This window comes from Chrysemys picta, chromosome 15 (assembly GCF_011386835.1).
Source record: "Chrysemys picta bellii isolate R12L10 chromosome 15, ASM1138683v2, whole genome shotgun sequence".
Lineage (NCBI taxonomy): Eukaryota > Metazoa > Chordata > Testudines > Emydidae > Chrysemys > Chrysemys picta.
In genome coordinates, this window is record NC_088805.1 from 9,732,113 (window position 1) to 9,753,264 (window position 21,152).

General features: G+C 39.0%; 1 protein-coding gene across 7 annotated transcripts in view; it reads left to right on the forward strand.

Moving 5' to 3' along the window:
* SUDS3 (SDS3 homolog, SIN3A corepressor complex component) overlaps window positions 1-21,152 on the forward strand; it is a 77,930-nt gene that overhangs the window by 3,632 nt on the left and 53,146 nt on the right. For 3 of the 7 annotated variants that reach the window (XM_042843183.2, XM_005303251.5, XM_005303248.4), the window contains exons 3-10: window positions 92-147; window positions 894-965; window positions 3,866-3,885; window positions 4,562-4,718; window positions 10,908-11,003; window positions 13,901-13,962; window positions 14,910-14,931; window positions 15,693-15,798. In XM_042843183.2, the coding sequence (XP_042699117.1) occupies window positions 92-147; window positions 894-965; window positions 3,866-3,885; window positions 4,562-4,718; window positions 10,908-11,003; window positions 13,901-13,962; window positions 14,910-14,931; window positions 15,693-15,798 (591 nt within the window). The remainder of the gene's footprint in view (window positions 1-91; window positions 148-893; window positions 966-3,865; window positions 3,886-4,561; window positions 4,719-10,907; window positions 11,004-13,900; window positions 13,963-14,909; window positions 14,932-15,692; window positions 15,799-21,152) is intronic. The other 4 variants (XM_042843182.2, XM_042843184.2, XM_042843181.2 and 1 more) reach the window with 2 other exon arrangements.

A 21,152-nucleotide genomic window follows, 5' to 3' on the forward strand; every position in this document is an offset into this window, starting at 1 on the left:
TGAGAAAATGAAATGGATTTATTCACCTAAGCAGATGGTGAAATAAACAGTGTGGTTGACCTGTTTATGTAATATTGCCCTCTCTTTGCAGGATGTATCAGGACAAACTGGCATCTCTTAAGAGGCAGTTACAACAATTGCAGGAAGGTAGGGTTTAAAATGAGTAGCCCTTTTTTTTTTTTTTTTTTTTTTCTGACAATTTTCAGTTTCTAAAAAGTGTCTAAGTGGAAGTGAGACATGACAGTAGTAATGTCCTGAAAGTGTTGCCCATAGAAGATGGGCACACTATTTTGTTCTGTGTGCAGTAGAAGAGGGCTTCAAATGATGTTTACATTTTAGTGAGGAGGTCACTTTCTTAAATACTTTCATTTGTGAGATGGTTTTGCAATTAAATGAGGTATAGGAAATGTGAGGGCTTGTTTCACCTAATTGTGGTAGGGTTTTTAAATGAGATGTACCTCATAGCCCTCTAGAAAAATGTCCCTTGAGACAGCGACCACTAGGAAAAGTTGCTGTTAGAGCTCCTGGGTCTTCTCATACATCTTCATTCTTCCCTGTTATAGTCCGTACTTCCTGTTTATTTCCCTTTCTGTATGTGATGTGCCTCTGGCAGCTTCCTGCCTTTGGGAGACTGCATGATACCTCTCAAACACTTATGACTCTAGTTACAAAACAAATTCAGCCGTCTCCTACCATGCACACACAGTGGATGGTGCTGCTACATAAACATTCTGGCTGGTTTTTGGTAGCATTCTTTTATTTTAGGCTTTTTTTCTTCAATAAATGTATATTTTATCTCCAAATGCTAAATTTACCTAGAAAGTATGGACTATCTAAGATTGAATATTAAAAACAATATGACCCTATGGCAATCTGCAACTTATTTCAATTAGGTACTTTGCAAGAATATCAAAAAAGAATGAAAAAACTGGATCAGCAATACAAGGAACGGATACGGAATGCAGGTGAGCTGGATTTTTGTTTTAAAAAACAATGCATGCAAGAACCTTTGATTTTATGTAGATGCCTCAGCGATTAGAATCACACCTGAGAAACATGACATGGATTCAATACTAGGAGAACAGGGTTGGCAGGAATGAAAGATTCTCCAGTCTTTCACTCTTTTTTTTGGTGACGCTAAATGACTTGAATATGCATAAGGCATAACAGACTCCATCATGCTTTTCTGCAGGTGGATTGGCTAACTATAATATGTTGATCAGTAAACAGCAGTCTTGACTGGGCACTTGTTGTATGCCTACAGTTCAAGTAATAAGATCTCACTTAGAAGTGGTGTGCCGAGTCTTCATTTATTCACTCTAATTTAAGGTTTCGCGTGCCAGTAATACATTTTAACGTTTTTAGAAGGTCTCTTTCTATAAGTCCATAATATATAACGAAACTATTGTTGTATGTAAAGTAAATAAGGCTTTTAAAATGTTTAAGAAGCTTCATTTAAAACTAAATTAAAATGCAGAGCCCCCCGGACCAGTGGCCAGGACCCAGGCAGTGTGAGTGCCACTGAAAATCAGCTCGTGCTGCCTTTGGCCCGTGTGCCATAGGTTGCCTACCCATGGTCTGATGTGACTTCATGTAAATTATAGCATTTAACGTCTTTTAATTGTTCTTCCAATACACCTTCTTTCAAGCCTCCTGTTGTAGTGATTCCTTCCAACAAGAGGGGCATGCAGTGGGGGCTAGACAGCACACTGCTTGTGCTTTGGAATTGGTTAGAGACTTTGCTCTAGGGCAGAATTGTCCTACATGGCTGCGGGGCTGGGCATGCTGCTTGTTAATCACACTGCAGCTTACTGGCCCAAGGTCAAAGGACCGAATTAGTCTCCAGGTATCTACTGTTTGACCATGAGGCCAATAGCAGTGCTTCTTTAATTGTGAAGCTGTTGCTAGGACGCTCAGTAATCTTTCTGTGTAAAACGTAATGTATCAAAGTATGTTAATATAATTCAAAATTTCCCATAGTGGTTATGGGAAGTTGTCAGGGAAACAGGCTGCCATACGGTGCTTCTAGAGTGAGTAGTTCAGAAATTAAATTAGCTCTTGTTAACTCATTCCTATGTAGGTTTTTATCTTTCTCTAAATTAGAGATGCTTTCTCAGAAGGGAATATGTGGGAGTCAGAAATGAAAATGTAGCAGTGTTCTTCCACCCTTCAGCAGTGAGGGATAAAACCTTGTAATGCTGTACAGATACCCAGGCCATTTTGTACTGCAGTAAGTTTATACTGTGGGTTCTGATATCACTGTTTAAATCCAGTAACAAATCTCATGTGAACACTGACCATCATATGAATGATGCACAACCAGTGTTTCTAGGACTGTATTTGTCACCTCAAAGAACTTGCCAGTGAAACTTGAATTGAACTGATCTCTTCCTCTTGCTCACTGCAGGAACTTGTCTTCAAGCGTTGAAGATAAATTTGATGTAGTTTAGAGTTGGACTCCAGCAGTATTTTTGTTTTTCGTAACCTGTTAATGTCGGACTAAACACACTCTTGTAGTGTGTACCCTGGGCTGGCAGGGATCAATGAGATCTTTGCTGCAGTGGCAGAGTTCTTCCATTGGGGGACAGATGGTGTTCACTTTCACCCTTCTGATAAAACTCCTGCTGCCAACTACAGCAATATTGGGAAGAGGGGCAATTGAAATTTTGTTCTTGCCCTGTCTACATTTTTATTTGGCTCTGTCTAATATGTAAAAAATTCTCAATTCTTTGGACTCGCATTTTTTGGTTATATCTGTAAAAGAAGCATTCGTTCTTTATCTAAGCTTTCATTGCACCAGTGGCAAAGCCCTTAAGAAATTGAAAGACTGGCCTTAATTGCCGCCTTGGCATACAACAATTTGTTTCATCTTTATATGGCTTCCTGGTGCATATAAATTCTTACCTAACATAGATCACACATATAATGCTCTAATGCTGCTATTTTGTTTAAAGCACCTGTTCTGTTCAGAACTTACCTATTGTTCCTAGCTCTTGCTGCTTGTCAGGAGTTGAAGATCACAATTATCAATATTTGATACAGTGAAGTAAGGACTGATCAAGAGCCTTAGTTTACTCTGAATTTGTTATCACAGCCTTGAGTAAAATCCTCATTTTGGGACGTGCATCCTCCAGTAATACTGCTCAGTTTGAAGTTGGTGGGAATTTTACCATTGATTTCATTAGGAGCAGGATTGCTGCACTCATGGGCAATACTCTTCCCTGACCTCAGTGTATGAACTGAATTATGTAATTGAGACAGGATATAACTTGCTTTCAGTGGTGCATTAATGTGCTCCTAATCTGCTGTGGGGCATGGGCCACCTCATGTCTGCTAACTCAAATTGATGAAAGGGCTTTTCTGCTAGAGAAGTGCTGCTGAAGCAATGACAGCTGGGCCTAGTGAAATCTGTTTAAACCATGGTTCTTTGCAGAGCATTCATCTGGCAGTGTCGGCTGCATCTTTCAAGTTTTCATTTCATTTGGAAAGCTAAATCTAGTGCCAACTTTTTAAACAGCATCTTAAGCTAGAAAAATGCCCAACTGCCTTTTAAATGCCATTAAACATGGCAGCTCGGCCCAACAGAAATGGATCAGAAATAGGACACAGCTCTACCACCTGTGGTTAAAATACACCTACAAAATGTCAGCCTACAACATACTTTTACAGAAATTTTGGCACATGTATGCTAGAATCAACAATGTAGAACTATAAAATGCGCATCAAAGTGCGATAGGTATGTACACTGTTTACGCCACTTTTTTTGGCTGCAAAACCGAGTTACTTAGTTAGGCAAGTTGTTGTGTGTCTTGTAAGGATAATAAAGTGATGCTGACTAGACGTGTATTTTTTTTTTTTCTTTCAGAACTTTTCCTCCAGCTGGAAGTAAGTGTTCATGTGTTAACTTCTAGAAATAAAATACCAGTCTATTTTTTTTTTTAAGCCTAGTATCATATCATGTGGTAGCTCATGTTGGTTTTTTTTTTTTCCTTTTCCAGGAAATCTATGTAGACCTTTCCTTTATTTAAAATTGATTACCATAGCTGAGATATAGTATAAGCTGCTATCAATACTACTACTCAAGTAACTACTGAAGATTGTTTAAAAAAATTAAACAGTCACTAAAAATAGCCATTTGTGTGTGGTGGGTTTTTTTTGTGTTTTTGTTTTGGTTGGTTATGTATTTAGGTAAATCACTTAACTGATGTTCCTTCATTTAACCTACCTGGAAAATGGAATAATTCTACTGACTGCATAATATTGAGGATTGCTCTGTTAAATATATCAAAGTTCTTTGAGTTAAGTGTTATGAAGCATTACCAAAGAAGATTGATTCAATATGAGAGCACAACTATTGCCAGTGTAGTCATTTGCTTTATTGTTCATTTTCTTCAGCATTTTTCAACTGGTCCTATAAATGTTGATATACCTTTTAAAATGTAGGCTGCTCTATTCCAAAACTAATCAGTCCTTGTTAGCATTAGTTCTCCTTTCCACCTGTAGTATACATCCTGGTCATTAGGCTTCTCTTCCTTAATCCTCTCTTTTTGGCTTGCATTAGACAGAGCAGGTGGAGAGAAATTATATCAAAGAGAAGAAGGCAGCCGTGAAGGAGTTCGAAGACAAGAAAATTGAGTTGAAGGAAAATCTGATTGCTGAATTAGAAGAGAAGAAGAAGATGATTGAGAATGAAAAGCTAACCATGGAGCTAACAGGAGGTAAAACAAGATCGGCATCTGTCTCTTCTCTCTCCAAAAATGAGACCTAAGTACTGGGGGCCAGGACTCATCAGAGGGTCATGAAGTTATTACATGGGGGGTCGTGAGCTGTCAACATCCGCCCCAAATGCCGCTTTGCCTCCAGCATTTATAATGGTGTTAAACTAAAAACACTTTTTTAATATATTTATAAGGGGGTCACACTCAATGCCTTGCTACGTGAAAGGGGTCACCAGTACACAGGTTTGAGAAATACTGCTAAGCACTTTTCAGAGTGCTCAAACTAATGGATCAATATAGTTAAATTTGAGGCCTTTTTTAGAATTTTGTAGAATTATTTGAATGTTTCATGATTTCTCTAGAATTGCATTGACTTTGTTCTTGATTAGCAGAACAAGTTGCAAAATTTGATGTGTGGGGTTACACCACTGTTGCTACACTACCATTCCACGGTTTGGTTACCTTGTAACTTGATCTGAAGGGAACCTTCAGTTGTTTTAGGTAGACTTAACTGAAAATAAAAAAAAAATCTGGATACTTAGGAGAGAATTACAGTTCTTTGTAGCATTTGGTCTACTAGAATGACCAAAACTATTAAGACAAGAGTGGTTCTGCATCTCTTCTGTGTCAATTCCTGTATCTAGGGTAAATGGGGTGGGGGGGTGATTTTGGGGCAATGCAGCACTTATGTAGCTGCGTTGTCAGAATTCTTTCTTGACTATGGAATTCAAGTGATCACCCTCTCTAAAAGGAGCATGTAAATCTTCAGTTTTATTTCTATATTGGAACTGGAGCCAGAGACTGGGACTGAGTTTGAGACGTATGGAGAAAGGGGTGACTGTTTACACACATGCAATCAGTAGTGTGGTGTAATGCTCAAAAAGGGTAACCATTTCCCCCCCTGTAAACTTAAACTCCAGTTTGGTAGAAAATCTTTTTGCCCAGAATGTGCCACAGCATCCATTTATCCCCTCCTGAGGCTCCTCCCTTTTATTCGTGTAAAGGGCAGATGAGAAATTTTGTTGCAAATGATTTGATTTGACAGAGTTTCTGCTTATGGGGTGTATATGAGCAGACTGCGATTTCCTTATTAGACTATTTATATTACCATAGCACTCAACTGCCTCAAGCAGGACCCGTGTGACTCAGCCAGTAATAACTTCAGCAGTAGTATCAGCAGCCAGCCGGCTTGTACAGGAGAAAAGGCAAGTTGTTGAAAGGCTCAGTACCTAGAGAAGAAACTTGAATAGGTACTTTAAATGATCAAGTTTAACCAGAAATAAATGGGACCCAGGTATAAGAGAGGGAAGGTTACTCCTTTTAACTTGGTGTTTATAGATGCAAAAAAATTAACACCCTAGGGCTTCAACATCTAGAAAGAGGAAAACGGCCTGGTTGATTTTTGTAGGATTCCTTTGGAACCATGGAATGGTGGACATTAATTCACACTTTGTCTGACGAGTGAGTCCCCATGGTTGGCTTTTCAACTTTAACAGCAGCACAGCTTTAAGCTATAGGTCTTAAGTGGCTTTTTTGCGTGTTTAAAATGTGTTTGATCTGGAATAATGGCTACTTATCTGTAAACCTAGTAAAGACATGTGTATCCCTGTAGATTCTCTCATCATTTGCCTGTAGTATGGTGACAATTGGCGCTAATGCTTTATAACCATCTTTGTTACTGAACTCTTCTAGCGAACACACACCAGATGTTCATGTTTTTTTTTTCATTAGGCCACTGGGAAATGTCATCCCACGACCTCCCATTCCATCTGCGGGGAAGGGACTACTTCAGTACCTGAAGTCTGACAGTTAAACTGTTGAGATGTGCCACATTGTTGCTCTAACCAGTCATGCCAGGATTTAAACTGGGTTCTGAGTTCTTTAGTAACAGATGCTAAAGAGGCAAACAATAAAGGTTGAAAAAGGCCATATGAAGTCAGTAAAATAGATATGGGGAAAATTTCATTTGTGTTCAGACTCGGGGAAAATGGGTATTAAGTGGACAGATTTTTTTTTTTTTCCTGAAACCAATTGGTATCCTTGATGCAGAAAGCATTGCCAAGGCAATAACTGACACAAATGAAAGTAGGTAGAAGGATAATTAGCCTAGTTCACAGATGGTGCTATGATATTGTACCAATGGTCTGATCTTGCTTTTCTAATAAAGAACAACTCCCTCACCTTATGGAAAGTCTAAGACAATATTGTGTTAAAAGGTGTCATTTACAGACTTCCCTGCAGAGTTTCTGCACAGACTTACAATTTTATTGTTGTTTATGACTAAGAAATGAAGTCTCCATGGATAGATCTGAGTGCTGATGGCTTTGTGTAACCTGCTCAATCTAACACTGGCCCGAAGAGCACTTTGTGTCTCATGCTATCTTACTTTGGATCTTTTTATCCAGATTTTTGGTTAATATGGAAGAAGCCTTTAGACCATAATGCATTTTAAAATTGTTTACTGAAGGATTACACTTTTGCTGCTTATACTGTGTAGAAATTCATTAATTTCCGTGCAGTGTCTGCTTTGTGTGCTAAGGGTTCCCTTCCTCTCCTATTTGAGTTAGTTTGGTGAATGGTCTAGCTGTACCATATAGGGAGTGACTCGGTTAGAAAGGATATTGACTTAGCTAGAGGGAAGCTCCTTTTCTAGCTCATCTGGTAAAAGGACCCATGCACATGAGTGTTACCATTAACTGGAAGATTTCATTAATTGTTTTCCTGGTATAATGTCCAGCCACATTGTATTGTAGAGAAGAAAACTCCCATAGCTAAATATAAATTCAGGAAGACTACTTCTGTACTTTTAAATCGGCAGAGATAAATCTGGTATGTGGGAATGAGCTAACTTTATCAAGGGATACTCTTTCGTCTTGGATACCACCTACAGTGCATATATCTTATTTTAATTTGAGAGAAACCACATCTCAAGCTGAGAAACATGACCGCATTGGATATTAATTCAAGATGCTGCTTAGGTTCAGATATACAAATATACAAGTTCAGAATTCACTTGCAAAATTCACAACTAGAGCAATACAACACCCAAAATGTAGACCATACAGAATCTGAAGGCAAAATAAATCTAAGGGAGCAAATTAATGATGCACAGTTCAGGTGGGCCTGGAGAAATGTACTAGTAAAATTATATAGGCCTTCAACTGGGAAAAACAATACAACCGATTCCATTTGGTACATGCAATTACAAAGTAATAGCATCTTAACCACCCAACTTGAACATTAAAACTTGAGGGGACATCCTTGCCTTGTCTCCATTTAAGTAGTACAGATCCAAAATCAGTCAACTATTGAGCTGAACCAGTGTTTTTTAAAAGAACTTTGCTTGATCTGGCTACATATCCGCTTCAATAACTGCTTCCAACCTTTTCCTGAAGGCCTTGGATAAGTTGGTCGTAATTAAAGAACTGAATGGATCCCACACAATGTAGTAACTTTCTCATGCTTTTAGATTCATATAATCAGTGCCCTTTTTAGTTTTTAGTGTTAATACTCACTAAATTCAGCTTTGTCATGATTTCCTTTTGCTTTCAACTCATCAGTGAATGTCACTTTGTATTTTTAGCTTTTATCACAATATTAGTTTCCTTCATGTGCAGTGTGGTGACCCTCGCTGATTTGAGATGATGGGAGGTTTGATCCCTGTTTTGAACATGCATAACTGTTCTAAGATTTAGCATCTTGAGGTAGCCTGGCTTTCAGAGAAGGACAGCCAAGCTCTAAGCTGAATATAGCTGTAGACATATTTAAAGATCTGCCTAAATTCTCAGTATATTGAAAGAGCTCTGTATCTGAAAAACAGTTGAGTTAATTGCTTAAGAACATGTACAGAAAACTTAAACTGTTGAGCTCCTCTCTCTAAAGCCAACTTTTACATTTTTCACATTGTCTTCCCGTCTATGTGCTCTCTTGATGATTGTATTTGACACCCAAGTTATGCAGTGCAAAACCATATGTTCAAAGGACATATGAAGGCAGGCCGCATGGACTGCATGTCCTTTAGAACATGGGTTTACGTGTCTCGATACATTTCTCCATAGTAGCACAAACTTTTCACTTTTAGGTTCACAAGCCTAAGTAGACCAAGGAAGTTGTTTTTTTTTTTCTTTTGCTTTCTGTGATGTGGTTGAGCACAGGGCTCCAACAGGAGTGTCTTTGTAACAGCAATGGTAACTGGATCTGCATGAACATCTGTCCAATTCATCTGCCTACATATGACTTGTCGACGTTTGCATGTGGTGAAAACTTGGAGTGAGCGGTTTGGTACCGTACCATGCTCCTGTCCCATCCCAGAGTTTGTTGCTCATTATTTGAAATCTTAAGTACTACTGTTAGTAGTTGGCTGAGCTTTTCAGAGATCACTAGGGGATTCTGCGCCACAGTTCTCATGAATGTTAATAGAAACAGTGGTTAAATCCTCTAGTTGGTTTTGAAAACCTTACTAAGCAGTTTTCAACAGAGGATACTTATCCGACACGTCTAATTCTTTCGTTTAGCGTTTGAGAGATTTGTTCATGTTATAACTTGACTTTTCCAAACCCTTTCCATTTTATTTTGTGTATTTTGCTATCCGATAATATGCTGACATACTCATTAGTTTGAGTAGTAGTTGATTTAAGAATAAAAGCTGGCTGTCACTTTCACTTAGTTTTTATTGAGCTGCTATTTCAGAGGTAATAGTATGGACTCTTCTCCTGTTTGAATATGTCTCTCCTTGGGCTGAAGTTTAGCCTGTTAATTTCACCTTTATACGCTTATGGGCTGTGTAATTTGATTCCCTTTTTAGAGACTGTTTAGATACACCAGAGAGCACTGAATGTGGAGTAGTCTGCTTTTTGTGTGTGCTGCACGGTGTATTTTGTGGATGGTGAGAGATCTCACTCAGTACAAAATACTTGTGTCAATTTTTTTTGTGCAGGTTGGGAATGAAAAGGAGCCTCACTTCCACCTTGGTATGCTGAGGGCTTTTCTGTTCTTGCTGCTTTGCTGACTGCAACCTTTGTTACTAATTTGGAATGGAGTACCATTTTCCAGCCAAAGAGAACTGGCTGAGTTACCATTTAGAAACCTTCAACATCCGCCATTAATTGGCCAAACAAACCGCTCTTAAAATCCTTCAGCAGGAGGCAGGTGTAGGGTCTGTCATCAGCAATATAGCGTTTCTCAGGAGGGAAGTTTATTTCTCTACTGCATTCTCCTTTGTTCTGACTTGGGGCATCTTTATAAAATGGCTTCTTTGGGGGGTCGTCTGGATTCAACAGATCAATTAAGAATAGTCATGGACTCTTAGCCAAATCTCAGCTCAGGTAGTTACTCGGCTACCTAAAATTCTCCTTGCAGTTTCAGTTCGATTCCCCTCCCTCGCCCCGCCCCCCAATTTTTTGTGCTAAAATGGTTCTGTTCCATTGCTGTGTGCTGTTAAACTGCTGCTATGACTCACTCAAGAGGTGGTTGCGGTAGATGAAGCAAACTTTGTGTATAGTCTGTGATCCTCTGGGATTAAATGCGTTCTGTGAATTTAAGATGAATTCAGTAGAAATTTGGCTCAGTCAGTAGAGTTGAGGCACTAAAAAGCTACATTATAGCAGCCTCTCATGTACTACTTCTCTTTACACCTCCAATATACCTTAGTGGTAAAAATTGTTATAGGCAAAGTGACTTGTCTATATTTGAGGCTGATGGCTTGCAAACTTTTTTTTTTTTAAACACATCTACCAGGCTTTGTTGTTAGTGCAAAAATATTTGTAAACCAAACCCTTTAAAAATTCCAATTAAATCTGGACAAACAGATGCTTTATATTAATATCTCCAAAATGTATATATGTGCTAAGACTTTAAAGTAGCATATTTCTGTAATTAGCTGTAAAACCCTGAAAATATGGTTGTATCACGTGGAGGTGGCATAGCTGTACCATGACATCGATAATGCTGTATTTAGCTCAGTAATCAAGAATTTTGTGTTTTGGGTTTTTTTTTTTTTAAATTCACTGTCACCAGTTTCAGCGTTTGCCAGTGCTGGTAACTAATGTTGAAAAATCCAGTTCTCTATGTGAAGGAAGAAAGATGATGCTTCTTGTGCCTTGTGTCAAATCTTGCTGCCTTTCTCATCTCCCTGTCATTCTTCAAAATTTTCCGTGGTCTTATCAGCTGTCCAACTTCATTATTCTGCAGATTCCATGGAAGTGAAACCGATCATGACGAGGAAATTGAGAAGGAGGCCAAATGACCCTGTTCCAATCCCGGATAAAAGGAGAAAACCTGCCCCTGATATCCTTTTTTATACAATCAGTCAAGTGCTATTTTATGAGTCTAGATTATTGCACATAGGGTATGACACAGTACATCAATATTGCAGCACACAGGAAAGAAAATTATAAATAAGGTTTAGGAACCTGATTTAATCTGTCAGTCTAAGACCTTCGGCAACATAATCAGCCATGTCTAACAGTGTTGGAGTAAGTAAACTCAGTATTTTGAAAAAAGAACAGGAGTACTTGTGGCACCTTAGAGACTAACAAATTTATTAGAGCATAAGCTTTCGTGGACTACAGCCCACTTCTTCGGATGCATATGCATATGCATCCGAAGAAGTGGGCTGTAGTCCACGAAAGCTTATGCTCTAATAAATTTGTTAGTCTCTAAGGTGCCACAAGTACTCCTGTTCTTCTTTTTGCGGATACAGACTAACACGGCTGTTACTCTGAAACCTGTCAGTATTTTGAGTTCACTTAACAGAAGACTATAACAAAAACCAGTTCTTAAGCCCAGTTTTTGAGCATGGTGGCTTGACTCCTTTGGGTTTTGTCAATAAAGATTGGGTTGTGAATTTCTGAAGTGGATTTGTTTAAAAAAAAAAAAAAAAAAAATCCATCACATGCCATTAGAGTAGGTTTACATTTGGGGTGAGATTCCCATCTCACACGGAAATACTTGCTCCCTGTCCTACTGCGGTTACGCTACTATCTTTAGCGCCCTAGCTCTTATGTACGGGAGGTGGGAATCTCACCCCCAGCTCATAGCCTTAAAGTAATTAATCCCATAGACCGAATGTGGTTTAAGATGGGAGAAAGGGGCTTTAACTCAAATAACTGACAATAGTTGAGAGGAAATTCAACTGTTCTTCCCCTTCATTTGACATCCAAGAACTGCCATTCCACATCTCTGGTCATTTAAGGAGATGTGTGGCAAAAATAAGGAATGCAGGACTTGCTATTATAACTAAAATTGGAGAAAAATCTTTCATGCCTTCATACAGCATAAAAGAGGGGAAAATACATAATCTTTATTCCCTTCAGAGGTCAGATTTAATGGGCTGGTACCATAGCCTATGTAAGTGTTTGTGTGGTTCCCCTGCAGCCATGACTACTTTTTTGTACCTTACATTTAACTGGAAAGTAAGCCAGGCACATCTATTTTTCAGAAGGCAAATAAAAAGAACCCCAAGCTTATTATTTAAACTGATATTATGACTTTTGGGAGTGACTCATGATTTCTGCGTGCTTGTGCTAGACCCTCAACTTGTAGTTCTAATTGAATATAACTGCAGGGGTCTCCTGCCTTGTTTGAACAGCTCCTGCTAGATATTTCCTTTATATTTAAAAAAAAAAAGTAGATCGCATCCCTTATTTGCCATCATTCAGGGAAATCTGCCACGGACTTAATATTTATCCCTGCTGCTGTGGAAATCACTCTCCCCTCTATAAAACTGGCTGCCAGCTTGGGTTCCACGTCTTGCCTAAGTTAAGCACTGACTGCCTTCCTCACTGGGGAAGGGTTCATGCTAGTTGTACGCAGAAAGGTCAAAGTCTGTTTTTTTTGACTGGGTCCTGGATGCTGCTGCACTAAAGCAGGCGTGCAGCAAGCATCCTATCAAAATCCACATCCTGGAAGTGAAGCCCCCTGTTCTTAAGTTGTTGTAAAAACAGTTTTTTTTTTCTTCCTCCTTTTTGAAGGGACAATTCAGTTTAAAAATTGATACTTCTGTCTGAGTGTTCTTACTTGTAAGTGTTAGAAGTAACACACAAGATCATAGCCGGAAAAACCAGGGGAATTTTTCCTATTTCTTCGCTTTTTTTTGGTTACACAGAATGTATTTAGGCATTTTTTTTTGTAGAATCAGTTTTATTTCTCATATCAGTTTCCCCTGTTTTGTGGTGGTTTTATTAAAAAACAAACAAACAAACAAAAAAAAAACCCACACACGCAATACATTGGAAAATGTGATTGTAAACCCAGAAAAACTGGCACTGGAAACTTGGAGTGCATGTAAAGCTCTAAAATGCTTCTAATTGTATTTAATAATTGACTAGCTTTCAGGTTGATGGTACTCCTTTTTATCTTCCCATCAGTTTGACTTTGTTTTGACCCAAGATGCATTGGAGATTCATATTTTCCAGGCCTCTGCTCACACCAGTGTGTGGGCTGCAGTGTGTTTCCATTGTCCCCTCATTCTGCGGACGGACAGAACACTGAACTCCGCTCTTCACGAAATGTGAGGTGACAAATGGGATCTTCTTGCAGATCAAGTATTAGCTGGTATTCTTCTCATACAGTGCAGGTTAGAAAAGATGGTGAAAATGTTACCAGTTATGCCTTCACAGCGTAAATGTCAAGTTTTTTTTAAGCATTTTTTTATTGATGAATTTGGTTAAAATTATATATCCTAGAATGTATGCAGTGTTGTAGCCCTGTCAGTCCAGGATGCTAGAGAGAGAAAGTGGGTAAGTAATATTTTTTTACAGGACAAACCTCTGTTGGTGTGAGAGAGGCAAATTTTCGAGCTTACACAGGGCTCTTCTTCAAGTCTGGGAAACTTGCACCCAGAGAAAGTTCCCAGACATGAAGAGCTCTGTGTAAGCTCAAAAGCTGGTCTCTCTCACCAACTGAAGTTGGCCAATTCACCCACCCTGTGTGTCTAATGTTCTAGAACAATTTTTGCACCAGAGCTGTCAGTTGGTTACAGTCTACATGAAGCCCTGAAGATGGCTGTGTAATAAATAGATTTTTCTTTGGTAGGACTCTTTGAATATTGTAGCTTTAGGTGACTTTCTTGTAGAGTTCTGAGTTTATGTCCTGGTCAAGTGAGAGGGAGACCATTGGGGTGTTTGGTTTCTACCTTTGCTTGTCAAAAGTGTCTTGGTTACATGTACCTTAATTCTGAATACCCCAGTTAAATTATCTGCTGACAGATGAACAGATAATGGAGGATCTGAGGACACTGAATAAGGTAGGTAATAGCTTGATCTAGAGAAACTTAACCTCCTTTTCAATGCTGAGAATTATCTCCATATCTGGCTAATCAGTTGCTCCTTTTCATAATGCTGGGAAATTGTCACTTACATAGATATCCCATCCAAAGTAGGCTTTCTAGTCTGTACTCCACTGCCTAACATACCCAGGCTTATCAAGATGGTGGTTCCTTCCCCCTCACATCCCATTCCAACAGGTTAGAATTAATTCTAATGAAATGGTATATATTTGATGTACTATTTGCACAAAACACAGTATATCTGATTCTAATAAAGTAGGAGGAATCAGAAGCGTTTTTCCTCCATTTGGATTTACAGACACTGATACAAACTCCTGTCACCTCTTAAAACAGAGGTCATGTGTTTCCCTCTTTCTCTGTAATGCATCTCAGCTTTGTTTCATGTCATCGGATGCTGGCTGGGTGAGGTGGGAAGGTGTACCTCTGTATAGAAAAGGTTTGTCTCTTCCAGACCTGTTATCTGTTTTGCCAGATCTCCATCAGGGTCCCCATATGGGCTTGTTAAAGCTATGCAAGATGATGGAGTGAGTTTTCAGTTGTCTCATCAATGAGGCCTATTTTAGAACGGTTTACTCCAAGCCTGATCAGAACACTCTGAAGATGAGGAGAGGGTGTGAGATGGAGTTTGGTTTTGGTTTGTTTATTTTGGTGAATTACTCGAAGTTAGAGGAGAACTTCATTTTCCAGATTTTGTCTCATGATACTGATGTTCCATGTCAAGCCTTGTTTAATGTTCTGGATTCTAGTTTATAACTAATAACTTTACTTACAATTTTACATTCCAATTATTTTTGAATCTTGATTTTCATTTGTCACAATTCCTTTTTCAGACTAATGCTTTTTTATGATACCACAAGTTGCATTTCAAATGTCTAAAATTGCTTTATTCCTCTCTTTTCTGGTAGCTTAAATCACCCAAGAGACCAGGTAAGTGCATGATGATATTAACATTGGGTACAAATCATGTTCTCTCAGGCATACATGAATCTTGTTGGAGCCTTGTAGCAGTCTTTAAATTGGAACTTCTTTTAGTCTCTGTGGTTAGTCATCCAGTGAGAATTACTGGCAGTTCTACTGCTTCAAAACTGCCATCTTATTTTTTTTTTATATATATAACACGAACAGTATGAATAGTGAAATATGATGGTGCTGGTGTCTGTTTAAATGTAGGATTCAAGAATCAACCAAAATGCTTTTGTAAGAGGTTTTTCATCTTCACTACGCAGTGTATTGAGATGGCTCGCCCAGTTTTCTCGCGTGGGTGGGGCCACTTATGCTACACAATTCACCAGAGGGGTCTGGCTATTTCTCTGGTGTTTGTAGCTGGCTTTAGTTCAGTTTTTTTTGGGTTTAGAGCTATAACCAGTCAGTTAGAAGCTAATTCAAGGGCCAGTCTGTCTGTCTGCTACTTGTAACGCTATTGCTTTTCAAGAAGAGAAGCCTTGCAACAGCCCTTTTGAGTGAAAAGAGACCAGCACAGAGGGGAAATGACTTGCCCAAACAGAAAGCATTTATGTCAAAGTGGAAGTAAATTAGAGTTCCTCTGTTCATACCACACCTCTTTAGTCAGTGAAATTGCATTAACACCTCTGAAGCAAAGACTTATGCCTATAGTCAGTTTTCCTGTTGTATGTATGTATGCTGATGTGCACATGCTAGTCTATATATACAACTTATTTCTGTTCCAGTGTCTCCTTCGTCTCCAGAACACCTACCAGCCACACCTGCGGAGTCTCCAGCACAGCGGTTTGAGGCTCGGATTGAAGATGGCAAACTCTACTATGATAAAAGATGGTAGGTTTAGCTGGAATATGTGGCGGCTGCTGCTGTTAGTCTGAGCTCTGTAGAGACAAAAGAATGCAGAGACAACTTCCTTTGGAAAAAGCCTTTTAGAGGCAAAATGCGTTTCTGAGCAGGAGCGAGCCGCTTACTACTTGTGGTGCTCTGAGTGAATTAGAAGTGGTTCTAGCTCTTTACTGCAGGAATGTTGACAGAACTCTGAGAACTAGTTTGCTTCCCTCTGACTTTAGCGGAAGGGTATTTATGGCTTTGTAAGCTGCTGTCATTGGGGCCCTATTTTGTGCTAGAACACTGGGGAAGCATTTTTATTAAAAGTAACCGTACAAAAGGTAGTAATCCTGCATTTAATGGTGATGTGCATACAATTACAAATCCATTACGCTATTACCCAAAGGTGCTGGCGCTGATGCAGCAGCTCTTTACGATATTGGAAGTTCTTAATTCAGCTTTATGGTTCATTAGAATGTTATGCCACAAGGTGGCAGAATGTAGTAAAAGATTATGAACCAGCAGAGTAGAATGAAAAATGTTTCTAATAACTAAAACCAAATAACCTTTAAAGATCAAACCCCCACACAAGAGCCAACTTCAGAAATGATGATCAGATTTATCTCTGTAATTTTTATGGGCATATAGCTACTGAAGCCTCACAATGCATCAAGGAAGATGTTCATTTTGTACAGAGAACTTATTTCACTGGGTCTTTCCTTTTTAAGCTTAATCCTATGAAATATGCAAGAGTGAGCAATCAAGGACGCAATCTAGTCCTTTAAAAATAGCAAGCAATTTACATGACTTATAATATATGTATTACTTTGACTGTTGAGCCGTGTGGTGTAGATTAGTTTGGTGTAATGATAGCTCCGAAAACCAAGGGAAGTTGCTGTAACCTTCTCACTGAATGGGTGGCATGTGATATGAGTTCTACTCAACATGAGCACCTAGAAGGTAGGTCATTTTCTCATCAGATTTATGACCTGTTCTTTTTTAGCTATTAAGCAGAAGGCTATAACTAAAAGTTGGTAACCTAGCACAGCAGCAATTTTGCTGAGTTTGTTAAAGCAATTTTCCTGTTACCAACCCTCTGGTAGTCAAATTTCACTAAAGGTTTGGTGTGTGTATAATGGCGGTTTAGCAATAGAAAGGAGCTTGAACTAGGATTCAACAGACTGAGTCTTTTCACAAGTGTATTACGTTTTTTGCTTGTTTTGTTTAAAACTACTATCCTTCCCTGCTCTTTCTGAAATCAGGATAAACTATAGTGATTAAACTCCAGTCCCTAGAATTTCAAGCACACAGACACATCTGTAAAAGGCTTATGTCCTCCCTCTTAGAAACAACAGGGTGCTCTTGCATCTCCCATCAAATTCAAAAAAGCAAAATTCCCATCAAATTCAAACTAAGGAATACACAGTTGGACCCCAGATGAGCTTCATAAAAGCATGAAAGGACTCTCTAAATCATATGTGGTTAGGACATATGGTATTGTAGCATAAATATTTTTCTCACCACATTCCATTGTCATAGGGTTTCATTGTCAAGGATTGTAGTCATTGCCTTTCCTTGGGTCTTGTACTGCTTTATTTTACATTTTTGCTAGAATAATTCCGCTCACATTTTGATTGATCGTAATAATGCCTCTGCAAAGTAGCTGATATTTTAAAATAACAAAGTAGCTCATGGTAGTGGGAGGGTAACTTTTTTTGAAATGCATATTAAACCTGAAGCTGCTAGCATGCACTAAAAATAATTAACTCTGACAGCTCAGGAGTGACTACTTTTTATTCCTTGTGACAGGAGATATAAAGGACAATTCTCTCAAAATAGTTAATGTTTAAGGCTAGAAATGGACTACCTGAGGTTTTTGTAGCTACATTTGGCAAACTTCTTTCACAAAATGGAGACTTAATGATAGGAATCCCAGCTGGATATGGAATTAGTCTATTTTTTTTCCTCAGCCATTTTGCCCCAATGCCTAAAACACTTGCCTGCAGCAAAACCACTTTTTTTCTTCTCTAATTTTAACTTTAGATGTGCACAGTATAATTGAGAATTTCATAGCAGGGAATGGGAGAGGCTTCCATTATTGGCCACCAGTCTGAAGTCCAGTGTGCATCTGAGGCTTTGGTTTGTATTCCATTTGTCCATCATACAGGAGTCGCTTTGTCTTATTGGAAAAACTTCCTCACAAGAAAAAGCTGAGACGCTTCAGAGTTTGAGTTAAACATTACCTAGCAGAAGATGAAGTTTCAGCCAGCCTCAGTGTGTGCTAGCTTTTATGGCAGTTTATTTAACTAATAGAAAGTAAGAGCTCACCCATTAGAGCTATTTTCTCTCTCTCTCTCCTAGAAGCCAGCTTAAAAAATTCCTAGGTAAATTCTGTCCTAGTCCACCTTTCCCCTTCTATTTTTATCCTTTGTTTTCAATGGCTGTCTGACCACTTTGAGCGACAAAGTCCTCTTCATCAACAAACAGGCAGAGGTAGTGCCTGTTTTCCCTTGCCACCCTGCTACTCCATTAGTTCTGCTGACTGCCTAGCTTACGGTTTTCTATAGTACCCATCGTTATGGGTCTGTGCCAGTGAGTGACAGCCTTCATTAATGAAAAGGTAGGTCATTCTCCAGTCCCACTGTTATGTTGGCAATAAGGGTGTTATTTTTTGCAATATGGAAGTGTGTACATTAATTATACTAAGACCCCAACTCACTTCATATAGACAATGAAGAGCTGTCAGATTGTAACTTCTGGTTACTACAACCTGATAGTGAGGGTTATTCATACCCTAGCACTGTGTTTTCAAGCAGGCAGTCAGGTCTGGGTTGTAATAACTTGAGAATGCTTCCAGTTTACAAGGTAACTGTGCAGAATAAACACAGTTCATTGACCAAGTCTCATGGTTACTATTAAGTTACCAGAGAACCAGATGAAGTCCCGCCCTGAAAACGGAGATAGAGGTCTGAGTTGTTTAACATTTTAAAAACAATTAATTTCCCTGTCTTCGTTTTGTTAACCCAACATCTTCTGGTTTTAGCTGTTAAATACGCTTTGGCATGCATTTTTTTTCTCATCTGAAGGGCATAAAGCTATAATCTTCATTGCTGGCAAACCTGAAAATGCTGAGTATGGGGGCCAATCAGAACAGATCATAGAACTAATTGTTGGAGATTTTCATATTTTATGGTATGGCTATTGTGGAAATAACAGTAGAGATTATGCAAATTATCAGACTCTAATGGCTATCAGCCAGTCAGCGTGCAGGAAGCTGCATACTGAACAGTTGCTGGGGAAATAACTGCAATGATTCTGCAGCTCAGACTCCTGATCTAAATGTCAGGCATGTCATAATAGGGGCAGAGGTGGGAATAGAACTATGCTTCAGTAACTGTAGAGCATCTCTGTACTCCTGGCTAAATTTGTTCACTTAATTATACTGAAATGGATTATTTGTAGGTGATTCCTGTTTATGGGATAATAGAGACCAAGCATACTTTAACTACAGCATTAACAAGGAGAATCCTTAAGTGTGTTACATGCAGAAAGCTAACATTAAAGCTTTGAAACCAAGCACTTGAAAGCACTGCATTATCCTTTGGCATATGCCTTGGACAAAATAAGATAAGACTATATTTTCTCACGTTATATAAGCAAAGAAACTTGTACAAGCTGGATACAGCACATGTCATGTGGGATCCTGTGGCTTCCTATTTATAATACAAACATTGTCTCTTATTGACAACTTTGGGTGGCATGAGAAATCAAATATTAGACTTCAATAAATGTAATTTTCTTCCCGACTTTCTAAAACAGTCCACTTTTTTCCAAGAGTTCAGTCCCCTCAAAGTGTGTCTCTTGTCTGCTCAATGCCTGTAGGGCAAGCGAGTATTTGTTTCATGGCAGTGACTGGCAGACTGTGTGGGAAGAGGGAACTTACAAACTTATCTTTGTTAGATTGTCCAAGTGACTTTTTTTTTTTTTAATCAATGCACTAACTAAAAAATAAAATCCATACCAACCTCCATCACATGCTTTACCATCCAAACATAACACCCAAACACTCATCACCTCCTCGGTGTTATTTCTAACACATGATCACCCATTATGCACATACCTAGTTCTGCAACAACACACTTCCACAACTTTAATTCCAACCTTAGCAAGATTAAACTCTGGAATTAAGCTCTGGCTTAATCTTGCTAAGGTTGGAATTAAAGTTGTGGAAGTGTGTTGTTGCAGAACTAGGTATGTGCATAATGGGTGATCATGTGTTAGAAATAACACCGAGGAGGTGATGAGTGTTTGGGTGTTATGTTTGGATGGTAAAGCATGTGATGGAGGTTGGTATGGATTTTATTTTTTAATGTCCCTAGTTTCTTTTCTATCAACAGGAATCTGAGGTCTGTTTTGATTTTTGAGGAATTACGTGTACTGAGATGTCTGTATCATGACAGTTGGAGGAGAAGCCATGTGAATTAGGGTTGGCTTGGATTAATATTGATGTGTTGCCTGACTTTTTATTAACTGCATTGATAAGATTGCTCAAAATGCATTTCCAAACTCCAAGTTCAAGCTGTTTGTTTAGCAATTTCCCTGTATTTTTTCTAGCATCAAGTTTAAATGGGATTAGAGTATCAAGTTTCCAGGACAGTAGCTCTGACAGACAGGCCTAATGTATGGGGCCTACCTTCCTTAATTCCTTTGCATGTTCTTGGGTGGGGAAGGTGAAAGTTAAGGGAAGAGCTTGAAATAAGGGGTATTATGAAATGGGGAGGGGAGAGGCTTTTACCCATGTTTAACTTGAAATTGTACCCACTTGCAGCATGGACAAAGCTCCCTGTTCTGGTGTCTTATACCCTCTTCCTCCCTCTGTCCCTTCCATATCCATCCCTATCAACCCTCTTCTAAACCTCTGGACCTAAGCATCTCTTGCATCCCTGGTTCTCCTGGCCCTGTTTGACCCCTTTCATATGGCTATACCTCCTAGGCCACTGCAGCCTTCTGCTTGCCACTAGATCTAATCTCTATTTGCCAGTTTGCTACACCAGTTTTATGCCTCCTACTTTTTATTTCCTGTGTAAGTTTTTTGAGAAAAACGTTAAGTGATGGGGGTAGGGGATTGAGCATGGAACAGAGTGCTATCCTGAACATATAGGCAATGAATCTGAGGGCTTGGCGTGCTAGCAGTCAGCAATGAATCAGTCTGTAGGACCTAGTGAGGTGGTTTAACACGTAGATTCACTGGCAAGTCTCAGGAGCTCAGCGATGTTGCAAGTCACCCTTGTTGCTTAGTCAAGGTAGTGGGGGCAAGAAGAGGGAGAGGTTTGCAGTGTTTGTTTTAATACTCTGTAGCT